The 22,538-nt window shown below is 40.7% G+C and overlaps 1 protein-coding gene across 1 annotated transcript in view; it reads right to left on the bottom strand.

Annotated features, from left to right (window-relative positions):
• rin1b (Ras and Rab interactor 1b) overlaps nt 1-16,853 on the bottom strand; it is a gene marked incomplete at its 3' end in the record, with an annotated part of 29,038 nt that extends 12,185 nt beyond the window's left edge. Inside the window, exons 1-5 of the mRNA XM_083992802.1 lie at nt 16,754-16,853; nt 2,146-2,289; nt 751-865; nt 439-511; nt 143-234 (exon numbers count right to left, since the gene is read on the bottom strand). Of these exons, the coding sequence (XP_083848928.1) occupies nt 143-234; nt 439-511; nt 751-865; nt 2,146-2,289 (424 nt within the window). The 5' untranslated portion in view covers nt 16,754-16,853. The remainder of the gene's footprint in view (nt 1-142; nt 235-438; nt 512-750; nt 866-2,145; nt 2,290-16,753) is intronic.
• Between the last annotated feature and the right edge of the window lie 5,685 nt (nt 16,854-22,538).

Genomic DNA, 22,538 nt, shown 5'->3' with positions numbered 1-22,538 from the left:
ATGATAGCACGCTAATACTTGATAATAAACAGTAAACAAACACGCTGCTGCCAAAAAGACCCAAAAAAATATGTTTCTATTTGGGGCGAGTGACACAGTCAGGTATCAAGCACCTTCAGGACGAGGTCTACAGTCACTGTACCTTGTCCCATGTGAGAAATGGCCTCCAGCTGCCGGTGGGTTGAGGCTCTAGCAATGGCCTCTGGTAGCTCCAGTGGGAAAGGCAACACATCCCTGAAGACAAGACAAGAAATAAACTAAGCCCGTTCATGAGGGCTGCATGACATGAAGTAGGACCTCAAAGCCAATTAATATATATGGGGACACAGAACATTTCATGGCCCCAAACTCATGGACACAAACTGTTTATAATTTCTGATTCATTATGAAGATGTTATTTAATTATAATTATGTGTCTCAGTTGATTTAATACATTACCTGCTGATACAGTAGAAGGCCACCAGTCGACACAAGTCAGGGAAGCTGAGTGCTGAGCTCTCCAAGGCAAATGCTGGTTACAGAACAAACAGGGTTTGATTGACACGTGAGCAGGCCGTGGGAAACTCGTTCAAATTCAACAGGAACTACAGTACGGCAGCTGCAAATAATTTGGAGGAGCCGTCCTCGCCGACCCACCTCACTTCAACCAGTTAATGCACGAGCGCCATGCGAGCTGTGGCATTTCGTGCGTTTCTGCAGCTGCAGGTGGGTAATAATACACAGTAAATCCAGCTTGTTTCATATACTCACTGGAGTCCTCCTCACAGATGAAGCACTCCTTTACAGAGGAGGCACTTGTGTCGGCTGCCACTCTCAAACACAGCACCTTCCTCTGGCTGGAGCTGCATTTACGCACCAAAAAGGTCTAAAAAGCAGCAAAAGGTACAGGGATGTTATTAGGACCGAAAGACAGCAAATAATGAAAAGTACATTTATGAAAATCCCTTTCCCTAATTATGCTATGATAATTAGTCTATCTCTATTTTTTTTTAATTCATTCAACCTTTTTATCCACTTGTTTTATTGGAGAAGTGCAAAATCTGCAATTAACATCAGCACTAATGAAATATTTCAGTATATGAAGGATGCTGTTAGCGCTCAGTGTTTCTCTTTGCATATTCATCACGTCATTCACCTTGTAGCCACGCCCACCCGACCTGCTTCCGGTTCGAACGTAAACGTTATGCCGAAATGCTAATCACTAGCTAATTAGCTAACATGTCCGACCGACCAACTCTTCTAACAACAGCCAAGAGAGTGTCAAGCTGAGGTCAAAACACAGAGTCGGAAGTACGGTAGGCCTACTCCTCTGACACACATCTTACCATGGACCGTAAACTGTCACTCAAATTTCGCTTTGTTGACAAGAGCTAACTTAACGTCGACACGCCGGGCTAATTCCCGTTGGACAAGAGAGTTTAACGCTTTCTAACGAGCCCAAGTTCGTCCGTGTTTGTCACTAACTTCGATCCACACACAACCTTTAAATGTTGGGAAAGATATTGAGTTGTTTTACCGTTTTTCCCCCGTCGTATTCCCGTTTATTTTCTGTGTATTATTTGTGATTGACGCGTTAACTGTGCACGTGACATCTAGACTCGCGTCACTAAAATTCGACATTCCTATTGGCTCCAGTGGGTGCCGCCTCAGCCAATCAGAGCAGAGTGCCTACTACAGCGGTTTGGCTGTTTTTACAGTCTATGATGTGAGCTCAATGCTGAAGAGGCTTTGCAGCTGATTATTATGGAAAGTTTTTGTTTTTTGTTAAATTTTATTTATTTATATCGCATCTAAAGGCAGTTTTTCCAACTGTTTCTTTAGGCCATGCAACATAAACAACAAGTTTGTTTGCATTCAGTACAAAATGTGAACAAAGTAATGTTTTTTTTTCCATCTTTGTTAAAATGACAAGATACCAATGTTTTAAACTGAGTAATTATAATTCATGTTCCTTTTTTTAGCTTCAGTAAGATGATAACCATACTTACAGCTGTTGAATAAATCTTACATATTAATGAACTTGTCAGCTAAGCGCCACAGTTTTTCACTGATTAAGCTAATAAAAGAATAAGAAATGATGATGTTTTCCTTACAGAAACAGGCCCCAACATGTATTAATGATTAATATGATTGATTGGTCCTCACCCCAACAGGCTCTCTAAGCAGGATATAGAGGGCAGAGTCTTGGTTGAGTGACAGCTGCAGCCACACAGGGTGTGTGAGCAGCAGACGATCCAGGACGCTGAAGGCCCGTGGAGAGCCCCGCTGGGTACTGCCCACCTCCTGCATCTGAAACACAGGTTTTATTTTATTAACACACAAAAAAACATATTCATGATGGTTTCAAATGCTGATGTGAGCTGTATGTTGCAGTTCTATGGAAGAAGTGACACTAAAGTCAAGTTGTGTATGTCTATCTGTCTATTGGAGGAACTACTCGCTCTTTATTTTAAGAGTTTAACAAACTTTTGACTCAGTGGGGATACATTGTATTTCAGCTCCATTTATATTACTATTAATAACAGTAATATTCAAAATATAATCATGAGTCACTTAATTCAGACTGTGCCCACTAAAATACATAGGTAACCTCTTTTATTTTATTCTATTTCCACACACTGACTCTGTAAACACGCTGTCACTTCCTTTGTGTTGCTCATACGAGTGACCTGCCTCTGCAGAGGTAAACAAATTAAAACAGCAGCACGTAGCCTACTGTTGCTGACTGCAGATTCAACAATACTCAACCACTCATCGCAGCCCCCCCCCCCCCCCCCCCCCCAATTTGAGTGATGGCATCGTCCGCACCGACAAAAGACTCACTATGAATCACGCTGTCGTCACACAAAAGTTCTAGACATCACAGACAAAGGCTCTTTTTGTGTTTGATACTTTACGCCTTTATTTATGTTCCTGGTCGGATCTGAAACTGAAGTCAGCAGCAGCATCATGACTTTTCTGTTTTTTGTTTTTTATACAGGTGGCTTATCCTTCGTCAAACAGCTTTAAATCCTTCTGCTCGGCTCTGTAATTTGTCAAAGTGTTGTTGAGAGCCGCCATGTGTTGCTCTGGATGCGGTGCACCTCTCCTCCGTCTGTCACCACTCTAACAACTGATAACGCCACATATTTGCGCAGAGTTAATGCATCTGAAGTTACACTTTCTGCATAAATGCATGAAGCTATAACAACCTGTGTGTTTCCTTATTTGTATATGTTAAAATTCAATCACAGATTTACTTTCTCTCTCTCATTTTCTCTCTCTCTCTCTCTCAGATTGGCTTGCTGGATGTCACACTGTGTGGGTTGCCGGCGAACGCTTTGCGAGTGTAGCAGCAGATGGTTACCACGGCAACCGTGGGCCTATCATCCCCCCGCATCCTACCAGGCATTCCCACTCAGTGAAACACCCTCTCTCGCTGACAAGTTGGACTCGCGCGTGCACACACAAACACATTTCAACACACACACACACACACACACATGCACACATTATGTTCTTTTGACTTCTTTTGTGACTTGTGTGAAGTGTTTCCATTAATAATCTGGATTTTTTTTCTTTTTGAGTTGCTTCCTCCCTCACATCGGAGCACTAAAGTTCATCTGTGAGCAATGATGCAGCAACCTGTTTCAGTGGTATAAGTGGAAGCATTATGAATATTGTTTTCATTCAGCACCACATTTGAATTTTTCCACATTTTTCATCACCTTCTGTCACCTTTTATATAAGTCTCCCATCCTGTCTGTTATCTGTGTGCCAACCTGTGCTCCGCAGGACCATTAACACAGGGTGGTAAATTGCATTAGAGGGGCTGGGAATCAAACATAAGAGATGTCAATCAAAGGAGGGGACTTAGTGTTATGTAACAGTCACAGGTTTGTGTTGTGGATGAATTTTTCTGATCCTATTTTGAAAACAAGAGGAACCACTAGTTTGTGCTACCATCCTGCAACGATACACTACTTAACATAGCTTTACTCCTAAAGGGGCGGGGCTTGTTGGGATTATTCATTACAGAGAGCAAAGCCGGTAGTTTATCAGAGTTTATTTGTGGCTTTTTTAAAGCTCCTTGTTTGGTTTATACCGATTGTTCCTTCATAGCTTCATACCTTAAAGCGTTCATTTACTTTCTATATGTTTTATCCAATGATGTTTTTCTGTAATAACTATCTAAAACCAGTGGTCTTCAACGTTTTTCCTGCCAGGGACCCCCAAACTGATGGATAGATAGAGCTGGGACCCCCCGCTATAGGTTAGCATAGTGCCATGTATAAACATACCTTGCTATTATGCATTCACAACTAAGCTATTCAAAAAATACACATAGGCCTATTAAACATGTACAGCAGGTACAGTGAGTAGGGGGCCGTGCCACTGCCATTTATAAACAAACCTTGTTAACTGATACCAATACCAACATGAACAATGTCTGTCAATTGCATGATAATCACAAGCTATTTGTTTTTTTTTGTAACATAAACATGGAAATGAAAAAAAAAATGTAAAAAAAAATTGTCTAATCAACCAATAATTTTGCGACCCCCCGGCAGAACCTCAGCAGACCCCCCGTTGAAGAGCTCTGATCTAAACCTTTACCTCCTGAGATGTAATCAAGTTTTTATTAGAATACATCAGTGCAATATAATACAAGGGGCTCAACATGATGCTGAAAGCTGCATACTGTATGAAGTGAAAGCTTGACCGGCATAGCAACAGTAACTAAGAGGGGCGGGGCTTATCCGACACTCAACTGCATATAAATAAAGCAGAAACTGCGCTTCAAGTCACAACAGCACGAGTTCTTCGAATGAGCAGCTGAATACTTGTGATTTCAAGGTGTGCTTATAAAAGAAAAACATAAATAATGAGTGTTAGAGCGTGTGTGTGTGTGTGTGTGTGTGTGACACTGAGTGGGCCTGAAGAGTCACCCTGTTGTTTATGTGGAGCCAGCCACAACCTGGAGACCCAACACAAGGCACAGAGAGAGAGGGAAACATAACAGAGAGCAAGACCCAAGTGTTTCGCTAGCCATTTCCAGGTCCGCCTTACATAAAATACAACGCTGCCCACACACACACACACACGCACACACACACACACACACACACACACACACACACACACACACACACACACACACACACACACACACACACACACACACACACACACACACACACACACACACACACACACACATAGCACACACACTTATGTAATTCCCTCAGAGAAAGTGAGACACACAGAGAGGGAGAAACAGAGGAGATAAAGATGAAAGATAAAATGATGAAAAGAAAAAAAAAAAGGAGAAAAGCCAGGACTGAAAATTAAAGCTGGATAAGGAAATCACAGCGTCAGTGGGCCTGCAGCTGTTCAGCAGTTCAAGCTGGCAGACTGGAAATTGTAATAAGGAGAAGGAGACAGACAGTGTATATCTAACAAGGTGTTTTTGCACCTGCAGGCAGCAGAAACAGCAGCAGCAGCAGCAGCCAGGAACCCGGCAGGAGGGACCTGAAAATCTGAAGCTGCCGAACACACTGAGCACTTAACAAGAAGTAGATGAAGAGACAGTTAGGGCAAGACAGAAGAGGAGGAGGAGGAGGTGCAGGAAAAGGGGGAGATGCTGAGCCCTGAAGTGGGAACCTGTGGGGAGTTACAGAGAGAGGTGGAGTTGTTGAAAACCCTCAATTACAGTCCCCCTGTTTCCTGAGTCAGGATCAGTGCAGAGGGAATGAACCCATGTATTTAAAAAAGGGGGGAATAAGCGTTAAAGGTTGTTGATGAGTATTTTGGAAAGGGAGCATTGGATTTTATGTGCAAATATTGAGGGACGTGACATTAAAATTTGTATGCAGATTAGAACTGGACAGAAGGACGAGACTGAGCGAAACACAGGCTGAATGAGTGATGCACAGCACACATCTGAGAAAACACAGATGTATCAGTGTTTTTTAAAGAGATGATGGCACAAATATTAATAATAATAATAATAAAAGATTCTGTACATCTGAAGGCTTTCAGGCCCAGAGATGAGGAAGGAGTTGGTTCACTTGAGCCGCTGGGCGAAATAAAAGGTTGACGACAACAAGACAGACTTTTACATTTTTAGAGGACAGTGTAGGATGGGATGGATCAGTTGCTCATGGAGAAACTCAGCTTGATGCAGATGGACAACGTCATAGTGTCCAGATTTGCAGGCTTCGGTTTGTCCGCCTCCAGACCAGTGCTCTGACAGGCTGTGGAGAAAAGCACAGTGGCGCCCCCCCATGGGATCAGCGGTTTCAACCTCTTTTTTTTGTTCTCTCTCTATCTATCTCTCTTTCTTAACACTCTCAACGTGCCAGATGCCACCTCCAGATGTTGCCTGATGACAGCTTTGTCATGATGTTAAGAATCACCGAGCCAGATGGGGAGGAGAACGGGGAGGTGGGGAAGAGTTTTGACAGGAGCTGCAGACAGTGCAGGTACGTGTTATGAACCATGCCGGTGGGTTAGAGTGGAAAGAGGGAGGGGGTCCTGCTGTAGGGATCGACTGATATGGCTTTCTCAGGTACCGATTATTAGTAATCAAGGAAGCTGATAACTGATATTTAGAACCGATATTCATTTGCACTGCAGCCAAATTGAAAACTTTGGTGTCAAAATTTGGAATAACATTAATTGGATGAAGCCTAACCCTCCCACTCAGTGGTTGCAGAGAGTAAAACATGTCTACATGATGGAATATAATATGACTATATTACAGCTAAAAGTACCTGTTTTTATGAGAAGGTCCCCAGTTACTGACTATCTCACCTATAGGACTCTTATGCACTTATACTCTATTCATTTATTTATTTATTTTTCTCTTTTATTATCTAAAATATCCCTTTTTTGGAGTACAGAACTAGATAAGATACGTGCTATACCCTTTACAGTGCTATCTCTGTGTGACAGATGAGACCCAATCTCAAGGTGATGTTTTGTATTCTTTTGTGATGTTAATTGCCTGTTAATGTGCATTAAAGGCAATAAAGTTTCAGAATAACACAACTGAGATTAGACTGAGTTCAGTATGCTGTTTTACATTGTGAAAATCTGTGATAAAAAAGACCTTAATTTTAAGAATAGCACAGACGCCAAAACAGATCTTGGTTCAGTGGGATGGACATAGTTACACAGCCAAGAGTGCAGGTGATGGAGGGACGGCTGCATCAGAGCCAGAGGAGCACGTTTTAAAATGAATTTATTTAATTGGTTATCGCTGTATGCTGTTATGCTGATAATCTATCCCTAGTTCCCTTGTCCTTTTAACAACTGTGTTTTCCATGTATTTTAGTGGGTAGAAATGTAAAACTTTGCATGAAATAGACAATCAAAGAAAACATTCAACCTGCTGCTCATTAACTGTACATACTGCAATGGTGCTATAGTTATTTTTCCTCCAAAAATCTACATTTTCTCATTATTTTTAAGTCGATTTCCATGTCTGATGAAAAAAAAACAAGGAATTCTCTGGTAAATGTTGAACAATTTAAGTGAAATCATAAAGAAATTGTGCAAATACGAAGATGGGAGATTCTGTAAAGGAAGAATTTCCCATTTCAGATCCATCCAGAGCACACACGTGGACTTGTATTCAGCTGAGTGTTGTGTGTAGGTGGACGTGGTCATAATGATACAGATAGTAAGAGCCAAAGTGCGCAGGTTTTCCACGGAGGAGAAACTGCCCTTTACACTAGTTAGTGCAACGCGTCCTCTAGCTGCAGAGCATGAGACGAGCATCTCTGCCTCCTCTTTAGACAATTACAGACCCTTTGTCCAGCAGTAATGAGATTTAAAAACACACAGCTGATGTTTGTGATGTTGTTGCAGTGGAAATACCACACTATCATATCATCATCTTTACTATACTTTACATTTAAGAAGGGAAAACATGGCAAAACAAGTCCAGAGACAGTTTGCAGAGGAAGGATGAGGGGGAAACCTGCTTCATCTGCCTCCGCCTCCACCCAGAGCTGCTGCTGCTGCTATACAGACCACCTCCAGCTGCTGCCTCAGCACCCGACTACGCTTCACCACACTCAGGATAGATTTGTTTCTCCTGCTCCAGTGTAACCCTTCAGTCAATAAACGTGATGAGAGTGATAGTGAAAACAGATAGCAGTGTCATGATCTTTGCCACGCTGACACATCCTACATACGCTATTTCCATCTGGGCATTTTGATAAGCAGGCAGCCAGCGAATGCACCACATATCCAGTCACTGTGTTCTTGTGTTTTTTTGTGTGCAAATCCTCTTGTTTGTTATATATTTTCATTTCCTCTGTTGCTCTTATGTTGCTTAACATGCATATTCTGAATTGATTTCATAGGGATTTTCACACACAGCTCTGGCACACCCACATGATGACATACAGCCCAAACAGCAGCTATTTCTTCATGTTTACAGCACCATCTTCCTCGTGTTGTCAGTCTATATTTGACATTTTTTATATTTCTGCATCAAATTTACAAAGCCAAAAACTTAATATAGTTATATTCACACAAATGCAGTGAAGGAAATGACTCATATTCAGCCAAACTGTCCCAACTCATAACGTCGCCTCCTAGAGTGCCCATGTGCACTGTCAGCACCTGAGTTTCTGCAGTGGCGACAATGAACTGAAATGATCTTTGCTGCAGGAACTTGGTGTTCACTCAGATTAGCACCTGAGAAACTTGAGTTCATGCTCGTGCATCTTCACACAACACTTCAACAGCCGGGTGCAACCTCAACAAACAGATCGATGTTTGTCGGTGAGAGGGTGTGAAGAGTCCCCGAGCTCTGTGTGATGACAATGATCCATAATGACTCCCTTCAAAACACCGCAGGATTAACGCAGGTTTGGCACCTGATGGCAGCGCTGCTGGAGGACGGCAGCAGTGAGTTGGAAAATAACAATCAAAACATGAATTTTAAAACCTGTTTTGCAGCTGAATGACTGTAATTAATTTGCTGGTTCCCCGGCCACCTCACGACAACGCCAACACTCCAGAAAGTTAATGTGCTCAGCCAAAAAAGACAAGAAATATCAGCATAACCAGGGTGAAGTAAAGTATGATGTTTACAGACAAAGTTTTTTTTATGCAAATTAGATAAGATATACATTTTTTTTCATCTTTAAACGGAGATAAGCTTTTGCTTTGGTTTTTGTTATGTTAAGCTTAGTCTGAGTTGAAGGATTAGTCGATTAGCGGTTAACCCTTTCATTGGCCGGAACGAGCCACCCGGCGGAAATCCTGCCTTCCTGTTGCAGTTTTCACAGTCCCCTTGGAGAAAGGAAACAACAACAGGAACCACGGATATTTCGACATGACTGTAAAGATATTCAAAGCTTTGTTTACGCCATTTGCTATCCAAGAAGCCAGGACGTACTGGTTTGTTTGGCAAAAGTTTTGTACGGCAAAAGTTTTATCTATCAAGCTTGGCCCATCGTTAACCCATAGTAGGGACATGGAAGACAGAGAGCCTCCATTCTCCCTCTAACAAGTAACATGCTATTTATTCAACCATCACAATTACTCCAAAGCTGTTTAATTAAGGTAAAAATGTAGCATAGTTAAGCTAAAATCCTGCATAGCTCCTCTTTAATTGTCACTTTGGAACAGCGACTCCAACTTGTCCTGAAGACGTAGCGCCACTCAGAGGACGTATTATAACTTCTTGCCTTATGAACAAGCCAAAACAAGTCCAGTGCCACAGAAAAAAAAGCATTTCGCACACATTTCTAATGCCACTTCGACACTTAATAGTTAACAGTAGCTAGGTAAGATTTAGCTATGTAGTTGATGAATACTAACAATTTAGTTTTTTCTCTTTCAATCATGGTTAATTATGAAACTAAGTTGTATGAAATGTTAAAAGGCAAAAGAAGAAGTTTTGTTAGCTTCTGCTATCTGCAGTGCTATCATGAGCTCTTGGGGGGGAAAGACCAAGCAAAAGCCTTACTGAAAAAAGCAACAACAGGGGGGCACTATAGGCCTACATTTTCTAACTGAACAACCATGCAAAAAACAATTTGTTGACCACGTTTTAATGAGCAATAGTTGTTTTCTGCACACAAAAAACTTAAATAACACAAGTCAACAACGACGACTGTTTACTCATTATTCATCTCTATTCATTGTGTTTGACGTCGCCGGCTGCCAGCATTAGTCTGTAAAATCTCTCATTTGCACAAGAGTGACCGTGACGGTGGCTAAGTATAGCCAGCAGCCCATCACTGCATGCGTAGGATGACTAATGGAGCGACATAATTGCAGTGGGCTATAAGTATCCACAGGGGGCAACAGTGGGCACGGGGACCTGTGGACGGATGACAGGTGTCCGTTTTGATGCCTGTTGCAAGAGCCACGTAGCGATGGCTCTCAAGGGCCACAGTGACAAGGAAGTGAGAGATGTATGTGTGTGTTAGTGTGCGTTAATGTGTTTGAGCGAGTGTGACGAAGTTGTACAAAGTCATTAGTATGAGTCAGACACAACACTTGGGCTGTAGGAGAGAAGAAGGACTGTTAGCATAACTGTGAATATTCATAATTTTAGAAGCGTATTGGTTAACTGCTGCAGTGATTCAGAAGGGGCTTCATCACAAATAGTCCTGTCAGACCAGCGCTTTGTGTGTGTGTGTGTGTGTGTGTGTGTGTGTGTGTGTGTGTGTGTGTGTGTGTGTGTGTGTGTGTGTGTGTGTGTATGTGTGAGAGAGAGAGAAGCTATGTGCTATCTATCATGATGTCATAAAATCTTTAAGCCGTCTCATATTTCTCCGGGAATGGTCCGCAGTGTCTCTCCCGATTCTTCTCTGCAGTGTGACACTTAACTGAATTGAAGCAGATCTGAATCGACACTTGGAGGAAAAACTACTTTGGCTCTAGCTGTGACAGTCTGTGTAACATAAATCATCCACAGAATATCCCTTAAAAAAAAAATAAAAATCCCATTTCTATATTTACACTGAACTCCTCATTTCTCTTCCCTCCATATTTCCCTCTGTTATGCAAATGAGCAGAAGCATAAAGTACAAATACGACACTGCAGCCAACACTAGCCATAACTTGCTGGGATGAATTAGAAACACTTAATGTGCTTAAAGGGGAACTATGCAAGATTTGCACTCTAATTAAAAAGCTTTGGAGTAATTGTGATGGTTAAGTGACTTGTTCTGGCGAGAATCTGCTAGCGTCTCTTGGCTGAAAACCAGCCTTGTAAGATCAGCGCCTCTGACCCGGTGTCCCAGATCTCGTCTCGTTAGATGTGAGGTTTTACAACAGTGAAAATATCCACTCCGAAACTGTAGGGGGAGCTCCGTAGGGAAAAAAGCAGCAGAGAAACAGAGAAAAAAGACCTGCATAGTTCCCCTTTAAGTGAAGGTTTTAAAGGTTCTCAATTTGAGTCCAGGTGGAGTAACACTTATGAACAAAAACTAGAATGGTTGTTTGTTTAAGACTGGTAGTTTCATTTCCAAAGCCTGGAAAAGAAGACAGGATAGTTTGTTTAATTAAGCTTTGATGAACTCCTTTGAAGCTTAGCAGTTTTCTTTTCTTTTTCTTTTTGGATGGTTTTGAACTCCAAAGCTGATTTGATTGCTCCTGAAGATCTGGCCGATTTAACTCTATTTTCCGGTTTATGCATGACACAATAATAAAGTCATTTATTCATTAATTTATATGTTATTTTGTCAAACACCAGCAAATTACAATAATAACAACATGTTGTGTCCCACTCTGAAAGGTAAAGTCAAAGATCCTCTATAAAGAATATATTGCACCAGTGGTATGAAATGGTCTCCTAAATTTCGACATTTTCCTGATCTCTTGGTCAAGACATAGAGACACACAACTCTAGATATAGTTTGAATTTTGATGCACAAGCTTAATTTATTTCTCTGCACTGTAAACTAGCCTGTTGCTGGTTTCCTAAAGGGGCGGAGACGAGGACGATAAACCTGACGGATACAGAAAGCGATCAGAAACGAGGCATCTTCTCTCTGCCGTCTCTAGCACAGTATGAACTAACAGGAAAGAGAGGGAGCTGTCAATCAAGCACAGTCTGTTCACACCTGCAGAGTCTTGAGAGAAAAAGGTCTTATCAAGTGCAAACAGCTGTGGATTATACGTAATGGAGAGGCTTTAGCTACAAGCTGATGTACTGAATGTTTCTTTCACGTTGAAGTAAAAATTCTTCTTCTTTTTGGTTGTTTTGGAGAAGTTGCACCAGGTTCACAGCGGCAAATCCAAACCATCTGAACAGATCCTCAAATCTATCGCTGAGTTTTGAAATCAAATTCTTCTGATAAGACGTGAAGAAATCGTGCAACAGTCTTATATCCTCATCTCCTCCATTTCCAAGATAGTGTCACTTGTTGCTTCACCATGTTGTCACCATGGAAGCTAAAGTCGAGTCTTAATTGACAATCTAGTAGCATAAAAGTATCAATACTTCTTGAGACTCTGGTCACAGCTTTGGTCTGTATATTGATCTGAAATCCTGATATCTGTGGGAGATACAATGGGATTGATGCAGTTACAAAGATCCTGAACGTCACATATTCTCTGATCTCCTTTGACCTCTGTGTGATTCACAGCGTGACTAATGACAGATGGGCATGAGAAGCACTTCATGCAAAATGGTATTTTTGTAAAGCACTGTGAGGCGGTGTCAGAGGTTTTCGATAAGTGTGCGTGAATAATACCTGTAAAATACTGAGTGCCTGTTTTTAAGTTTGGTCGGGGATGTTTTTGAGCGCTGGGTTTGAGCAGAGTTTTTGTGCTTTTCCAGTCTAACAGCCTTTTTCAGACCTGGTTTAATTACTCTGGAGTCAGAGGTTCGGTGTCTCTCAATCAGATCAGACACACACGCACATACACGCGCGCGCACACATGACTGAATTACAAAAGCATTACGTTGCCTGCTTTAAATCTTTGGATGTTTTGTGCGTCTTTCTAAACGTCTGATACTTGTAGTTTAACTCAGTTTCAGTTCCTCTCAAGGCTTTTAACTCCCTCGTGTGAGTGCGGTCCTGACGATGACAACGAGGGACCATTTTCATCCTCCATTTTCAGATTGTGTTAGAGTGACCACAAGAGGACAAAAGCCTGCATTAAAGCCTGCTGCACTTTCCTCGTGCAGTCGGAGGAGGGAGGGAGGGAGGATATCAAGTCAGACCTTCTCCTTTTTCATTTCCGCCTCTTTTAACCAATCCTTTCCCATGTCAGAGAGGAAAACAACAGTCACAACAAAAACTAATGTAGAGAGCTGTTTTGTTGAGGAATAAGACCTTAGTGACATCATAAAATCAGAAACTACTGATTGTGATACCATGTCTTATCTAATGCAGAAGTATGTTGTTGTTTCTCTTTCCTTTATCTGTAGAGTCTATGTGGAAGCAGATTTAAGGAACTGTATCTTCCACTGCCTGCTGTATTATCAACAGAAAAACTCAAACTTCCCAAGTGTCACCTTTAAAAGTCTATGGCAGTGTTTTTCAACCTTGGGGTTGGGACCCCATGTGGGGTCGCCTGGAAATCAAATGGGGCCATCTGAAATGGCCAGTAATTGATAAAAAAAAAAATTACTGATACAAATATTTTTTTAACTAATTATTATTCTTTAAAAAAAATATGATTTAAACACCACAAACACCACACACAATCCTAAACAACTGTATTCTATACTTTCACTTTCTCAAATTTAAATCGAGTTCAAATGAAATGCAGCATATAAAAATATCTGAGCTGGCGCATCTTGATTGACGGGCTCGCCAGAAGTTTGTGATAATAAAAGGTTGGGAACCACTGGTCTATGGTCATATTACATACAAACTTTACTTTAATATTTGGTTTCAGGTAGGGGTGGGCGATATGGCGATATTAGATCGTGAAGGATTAGAGTGTGTAGACGATCTGCCAAAGTGCAGAGATCGTAGGATCGTCTGGGGCTCATTCTATAAACTGCAGTTCTATGCTGCAAAGCGCAAACAAAGGACATTTGCAAAGTTTGCTAAAAGAGATAACAACAGTTACTTTAGTTTGTATTTTTATTTGACCCTTTTCAATCAGCTATTTAGTGTTTTGATACTTAAAATCCTGTTAAAATGACTGTGTTGAATAAAACAAACAGTAATGTCTTCATTAATATTTTACTTTCATGTTTATTGAAAGCTACCTTTTATGTTCCAAGAGTCCAGTGTTGTTGTTTACCTTTTACTATGTTTACGTTGTTTGCACATGTTGGCAAAACTGCAACTATTTGGATTAAAATCTGTTCAGAAAGGTTCTTTGGCCTAAATTGTCTGTTTTTCTTTTTTCGATTTAAGATCGTGATGAAATCGAAATCGTGACTTCAGTTTTAAAAAAAACGTGATATGATATTTTTGCCATATCGCCCACCCCTAGTTTCAGGTTTGGGTAATGACATCTATGTGTGACAGGAAACACAGTAAATGTTTTGTAATGATTCAATGTAGGAGCTTGTAACTTTTATGTTTGGTGTGGTCTTGGGTGTTTTTTGTGTATTTGTATGTATTAAGTATGTACCTTTATGTGTTTTTGTTTTTTATGTATCAAATATGTGTCGTTTATAGTTGGTTTGTATTGTCACTTGTGAAAATGAAAGACCCCAGGAAGAATAGCTGCTGCTTTGCAAAAGCTAATGGGGATCTTAATAAACCAAACCAAACCAAACCAAACCAAACCAAACCAAACCACTTAAACTTTATTTATACAGGGTTGCCTAACAAGGAGGGAATATTATTCAAAAACAAAGGCTGAGGACAAGTAGGAACGGTCAGAAAAGGACTGAATACGTTGAACTTTATAATGTAGGAGTATCCAACATTTACTACCAAATTACATAACCTGTGTCCATGAAAACATCTTTAAAGTGACCACCTACGCACCTGCTCTTATTTATGAGATGATCGCTGGAAATGTCTCAAGTCAAAGGTCTGTTTAACTCAAAGTTTGCTCTTCATTTCTCTCTCAGTGTGAGAAGGACGTATATAGGAGCTGAATATGATGGGATATTGCAGTGTTATATTATAGCAGCTGATGTAACTGGACAGTGTTTGTGAAACGTGAGGAGTTTTTCTTGAACGCCATCCATCAATCATTTCAATCTGAGTTATCTGCCAGATTCTTCTTTTGAACTGGTGGACGTTCGCTTTGGGAAATAAACTATGAATTATTTAAAACATTTTTTGGGGTGGGGTTTTTGTTTTCTTTTGCTGCGTGATGATGACATGCACGGCTCCTGAGCGAGTGATGGGGGAAGCCTGCCATCTACATGAGTCAGGTTACTGTAACATCGTGTCTGTCTGCGCAGCACTTCCAGCGCCGAGGACAGACTGCTCAGCAAGAGGACTGAACTCTGTCCAACAGCTCTGAGCGTCATGCCTGGGCACTCTGCGATCACACTCTTCCCACACAACACAGGGCAGAATGCAGCCCCCTTATAACACACACACACAACACACACACATGCACACACACATAAATATAGACACACATTTGGTCATGCCACCCTCAAAATTAACATGTCATTCCACACTCAACAGGCACAGACTTCATGTAGGTAGGCTGCAGCATAAATCACACTTGAGGACTTGTAAAGCATGAGTCCAGCTGGGTGGTCTTGGGTCTGGGGTGGGGTATTGATGCAGACAACCCACCCTATCCCACCTACCCACAACAAAAAAAGAAAAAAGAAATCATGCAAAGTAAAAAAAAAAAAAAAACCCCGCCACTTTACAGTAACGTGGCTCTCTGAGATTTTTAACGAGCAAAACAACAGCGAGGAAGTGGGAACATCACATCCACTCCTACGCAGGCAGCATGGCACTTCAGTTTTTAAAGTTATGTAACAGTCCAACGGTGTGAGATTACATTCACTTTGCCCTCAGAGGGGAGGCAAGAGATCAGGATACTTTAAAATTTTAACGTCTGAGTGGCTAATTGAACATTGTTCTGGCATGTCCAGCCAAAACACAGGTGCATAAAAGCTGTAAAACAACAGCAACAGCAACAACAATCTAATTAAAATGCATTTTTTTCCCACATTTTTGGGCTGAATTTGAATAAATCAAATCATCGACTGAACTGAGTCAAACTTTGGAGGCGTTCACTGAATAATACAGCATAGAGATGTTTCCAAAAAAGAAAAAGAGAAGAAGCTTTTTATGGAGTGAACTTGGCAGAAACCCAACCTGTCAGTCTGCAGAGTGAGAACAAATGCTCCCCTTGACAACCTGAGGACAAACCTGTGGCTCATAATAATTACACACACCTACACTCTGTGTCTTAAATGCCAGGCTGAAACAATGAAATGAAGAAAACTCATTTGTTTCTGTCTGGAAACTGAAGTTTTTTCTACCTTAATGAAATGAAATCACCACTTGGAGCCAGGATGGAGCTGCAGCACCCTGCAGTCTGGTGGTGGTTGGTGGTGGTGGCCCCTGATCACTCCGTGATTAATTGGCAGAGCTTGAATGTCAAGAGGACACATATGCATGAGTCACCGAGCAGCATTGTTTACCAAGATGTTTCCCCCTGCGGACCGGAAACTACGTTAAACAACAAACGCCGACGCGCCTTGAACTTGAGAAAACACAAAGCCCAGACCTTTTTAAAGGGAGGAAGAAGAAAATATCTTAATATCCAACTCTGTGCAGACGGATCCTGCAGAAACTCTCCTGCACCTCAGTGTTTGTGAAGCATCGTGGCAATAAAAGCAACTTACCTTGTGTGTGAAGGTGGAACAGGTGCTGCGCCTCGCTCTGATTGCTCTGCTGTCTAATTACGCGTCCGGGAGAGTTTGTCAGTGTGTGGATGTGTATGTGTGAGTGTGTATGTGTATATGTGTGTGTGTGTGTGTGTGTGTGTGCGGAGACGCTGCTGGTGCTGCTGCTGCTGCTGAGCCGCGCGGACTCCGAGCTCCCATGCTGCGGGGAGCGCGAGCTCGTCAGGGAGATGCGCGCAACGCCGGTGACAAGGCGGAGGAGCGAGTTTTTTAATTCAGTCTGTGAGCAGCTGAAGAAGTGGTAACACACAGTCACAGCGGAGACACCGACAGTGTGTGTGTATTGCGTGCGTGCGTGCGTGCGTGCATGTGTATGTGTGTGTATATGTTGTGTATGTTGTGTGTGCCCTCCCTCCACCCCCTTCCCGCCTCCCTGACTCTGGCACACACTGTCTCACTCTCACACATAAGATATACCACAATCCAAATCACATTATGTCATAATAAATACAACACTCCATAATAATAATAATAATAATAATCATAATCCTATTAAGAATAATATATAACATAATCATAAATAGCATAATACAATACAATAACATAATATACAATAATAAAATAACAATAAAAAAAATCAATAATTAAAATAACAATAACTGAGCAGATGCATCTTTAAACTTTAATAGAATATGGAAGTAATACCAGAAAGTGTTACAAGTAAGATCACAATTTCTAATAAAATGACAATAAAGGTGTGTATTGAAATGTAGAAACATTATCAAGATTATGAACAAGTCAAAAAGCATTTTAATCCATATCGCCTAATCATGATGAATTAATTAGTGTTTTTCTCCTTAATCAGGAGCTCACTGTGTCAGAGCGTCATATAATCTGAGCTGGACTTTGACGCACTTTGCTTTTCTCTTCGAGCTAATTCTGGATCACCGCGTCCATCATCATCTGTGTGTGTGTGTGTGTGTGTGTGTGTGTGTGTGTGTGTGTGTGTGTGTGTGTGTGTGTGTGTGTGTGTGTGTGTGTGTGTGTGTGTGTGTGTGTGTGTGTGTGTGTGTGTTTTCTTATTCCAGGTGAAGCTGTGATTCCGCCTCTGGCCGCTGGAGGGCGCCACAGGCTGCGTGTTCACAGCATCGCGAGGAAGAGTGAAGAACTGAGGCTGAATGTAAAGGAGGGAGGAAACTGCTGCTGCTCTGCTTTCATGACCTTTATGGATTATTCATCGAGTTTGGACAAACTTTATTTATAGATCATGTCACTGACATTGATATCGACATATTTAAACATACATAACTCAGAGTTTACACATGATAACACAGAGTCAGTCTTGTAGAAATAACATTAACATGATTCAGATTCAGAATTTCTTAATGAATGTCACTCTTTTTACTGAATAATGCATTTTTATCAACATATATGTTTTATGAGTGTAAATGTTAAGTTGTTTTCCACTGGTAGCAGCTAAAGCTTCACTGACCTTTGTTTTCTGGTTGTGTTGTTGGGTTTGAAGTGACTTCAAGCATGAATCAAATCATAATGTACTGTCATTTTAAATATTCCTGTGTAATTTATGGCGAATTAAAGATAACTGGAGTTTTATTGGACTCACTCAAATGTGTTTCTGATAATCTGATCAACTAATAGGGGATCAATATAAAGTTTAATGAGGAAGGAAACTGTCTCTATTGTCTCATTTTCTCCCTCTCTCACCTCAGGCTTCATTCAGGTGTCGGCCGACCAATCAGATGTCGATTTGATCTCAATGAGTCAATCAAGGCCTTTTTTTTTTTCCACTCATGATGTCACCACAATGCCACATCCAGTGGCGTATGGCCTTGGGTGGCACGGGCCACCCCTGAAATCGGATTGGCCACCCCAAAATATAATGGGCTATATGCCTAGTCAGAGGCATTTTATATATTGTTTATACTGGCTTTTGTCAGCTTTTCTCATTGAGGTTTTCTATCACAATTGTATGTTGCCACTCTTGTATTTTGTATTTTCTGTATTTCCCTGTCTAGTTTTTCTTGCAGTGTTAGTAATTTAAGTAGATATGGGTTTTGCAGACAAAATGGGGATGGCCAAAACCTGTGTGGGTGTGTATTTGTGTGTGCACGTGCTCACGCTTCATGCCACCCCACCATAAGTCAGTGCCCTACTTGGGCCACCCCTATCAAAAATGCCTGGTTACGCCCCTGGTCACATCATCAATAACTGAGCATCTCTATCATTTAAAACCTTTTTTTTTTAATTCTGTGTGCTCATATCAGCATCTAAAATGTATAATGTGTGAATAATCAGATTTATACACTCACTCTCCGTCGGTGTGTTTGTAGTCAGAGATGGATGGACTCCATAGACTCCAGTGGTCTGTAGGTGTTCGTAGCCTCCGGCTCTGCGACTGTTTCAAGGTGACAAGTCAACGCTCCCACGGGGGCGAAGCCGGGTCCATAAACAGATGATTTTCCTGGAGGAAGCTTGGAGCTGCCCATCTTCCTCACGGCGCAGCATTGACTTTAAATCCTTACTCATGGTTTTTTAAAGATCTCTCGGTGGACCGACTCCGTCTCACATCTCAGACACATAAAGACTGAAATCCTGTTCAGGTCTCCGAGGTCTTCTGGGTTGGAGTTGTTGCAGTGTCCGAGTCTAGACTGGACCGGTACTGAGGGACTGGACTTCTGCTGAAATGAAACAAGAGAAGTTTATCTGAGGTCTTCAACAACCACATAGAGAAACACATTTATATAACATATGCATATGTATAAAAAGAGAGAGTGATGTTGCCAGATGTGTCACCCATCATTATCACATCTATACAGCCTCTGGATATGGAGATAGAAGTTTATACATCAGCAGTAACAGTTTTAAATGTATATACAATACAAAATATCTATATTATGATTTCCCATGTGGTAAAAGATGCAATGATTTAATATACAGTATATATGCAAGCATATTAAAGCAGCACACATAATAGTTTTATGTCCTTTTCATTAATTTTAATTGTTTAAAGTGCTCTCTTTGGTATTACATCAATATGTATTGACAGGCTTATATACTAATATATACAGTATTATGTAACATTTGTCTAAATTGTTCTGGTTCCTTATATGTATAAATGTGCTTTTTTCTGTACATATTTAATCAGAACAGTAAGAATAATAATAAACTTTATTCAAGTTGCACCTGTCTTATACAAAATTACAGATAAAATACAATAAAGACAAAAAGAGAACAACAGCTAAAACAAATACTGTGACCCAATAAGTTACAGTATAAAAAGCTCAATGCAGACAAATATACTATAGGCTATACACAATCTACACCAATGCAGCACTTTAATAGTTGATGATAAAATCTTAAAATAAACTCTAAATGTAACAGCCAACCAGTGTAGTGCCTATAGAAAATTAATTTATGTGCATATATAACATTTGCATTATGGACTAAAAGACTGAACATAAACCATGAAAGGAACTGAGAGGAAAGATATAAGATAGATATAAGAAATAAGAAAGATATAAGATATAAAAAAGACTGTAGAAGACACATAGAAGGATTCATGTTCAGTAATGTGACACATGCAGATTTGATGTTTGACCGTCCACAAACTTTTGACCATGTAGTTTTTGTCAAAGGTCAGACTCCGACTGCATCCTGTTGTTTTTAATCCTCTTTTCGCACTGTGATATCCCATCTCTGATCAGATGGAGGCTAAACACACTGACTGTGCCTCCTAACACACTTTCTGTCATTATTCATTTTTCTGTGTGTGTGTGTGTGTGTGTGTGTGCGTGTGTGTGTGTGTGTGTGTGTGTGTGTGTGTGTGTGTGTGTGTGTGTGTGTGTGTGTGCTGTTGGTGCCGTTCCAGCTCCAGATGTTGTTTGGTGTCTGGCCGTGGACCATTATTGTCTGAGCCTCAGCCACGCATCTTAACGGCCACATTCATTCCTCTGCACACTCTTTTAATCTAATTGAGTTTATTTTCTCTCCGTTCTCTCCAAGAAGACTTGTTTTCTTTTCATTTTCATGCCTCTGAGGACTCGTTCTCACAGACGATGAGCGTGACTGTGAAATCCAACCACTCTGAAAATGATGACACTGACACTCGATGACAATTATAGAAAAATTTCATGTTTTCTTCCATAATTTTAACAGACGTTTTTCCTCTTTTGTCCGTCTTCTTGGTTTTTGTGAATGAAATATTGAATCAATTGTAATGTTAAACTAAAATGACACCATTATTTTCCTCTCTGCAACATTTTCAGTCAGTTAGTTTAATCAAATAGATTTTTAGTTCATTTGAGTAAATCAGTTTAACATTACATTTCAGTTGTAAATATGTATCTATAAAGGGTTTAACATTGGGTTATTAGCACTTAATAAATCCTAATTACACATTACAGACAAGTTATAACAGAAAATCTCTTCAACAAACAGTGATGTGTTTTTATAAAACACTTTGCAGCATATTAATGTAAACAGTGTTTCCAAGGCCAGAGTGTAAATCTTTTAATCTGATATAATAATTTGATTTGCTGATGGTGGTTAATTGGTAACTATATAAAACTAAGATGAAGCATCAGGTAAACTCGTCAAATGAGTTTTGACGATACCAATAAATCTGGGCTCACTATTTGGCAAGCAACAGCACATTTTTGTATCTAATGTTTTCTGCATCTAACCCTAACCCAACAGTTTATAATGTTAACAAGCTAATTTATTTGTTATAATATTCATTCATAAATCTTTAAGAAGGTCATATTGATGTAAAATAGTGTTTAGTTTCACTTAGTCAAGTCATTCTATTTAATTTAATTCAAAAAATATATAATTGAAGTGTTGGATAGGGATTAATGCGAAACAAAAAGTTAAATTATCAATTTCACCCTGAGGCCAATGTGAATATTTGCTGATGACACCACGTTTAATAGTTAAAAAGAGAAGTGTCACTCAGAAGTCGACCTCGTGGTGAAACAGGGAAAGTCAGGGGACAGACAGACAGACATGGTGATGGACAGAGTCGTCCCTGCAGCTGCACTGCTAGCATGACTAAAAATACAGATACAGATACAAATACATGTGACCTCGGTGTCTGAGGCCCGGTGGTTTCCACTCTGTTGAGGTTTGGGGCCGAATCGCAAAACTGTCGACTCAGAATTACAGTTTATTTCAAACAGAAAAACTAACACAGCGACTCTCTCTTTGCTTTTTTAATAAATAGTGTCACACACAATATGAACAAAACTAATTTATATATATACAAAGCCACTCTGCTGCTGCCTTCGTCACATGAAACAACTCACTGTGACCAAACTGGCACAGAAATAAAACCGTATCACTCCAAGGTCAGGATGTGCGATATATGCGTGATATGTTATTTTTATTTTATTTATCATCATTTCCTGTAATGTCCCACTGTGTGGAGCTGCTGAACGCCCCCGGGGGAGGAGTGGGAGGAGGGGGACGGGGGACGGGACTCTGCTTCAGATGTTGTGTGGCGCTCAGTGTTTCATCTCATGGTGTTTGCCACGTTGAGACAGCTTCCTGCTCCTGCAGCAGCGTCCACAGGCCACAGCGGCGTCACTGTGGGACACTTCCTCCGTCCACTCAGTGGAAAAATCACTAGTGTGGCAATCTGCCGCCACTCACAACGCAGCACGCCGAGATAATGCTAATTAATTGGAACACACACACACACACACACACACACACACACACACACACACACACACACACACACACACACACACACACACACACACAC

Source organism: Trachurus trachurus, assembly GCF_905171665.1.
Source record: "Trachurus trachurus genome assembly, chromosome: 18".
Lineage (NCBI taxonomy): Eukaryota > Metazoa > Chordata > Actinopteri > Carangiformes > Carangidae > Trachurus > Trachurus trachurus.
Note: the sequence above shows the minus strand (reverse complement) of the source record. Positions and strands in the feature narration are given on the sequence as shown.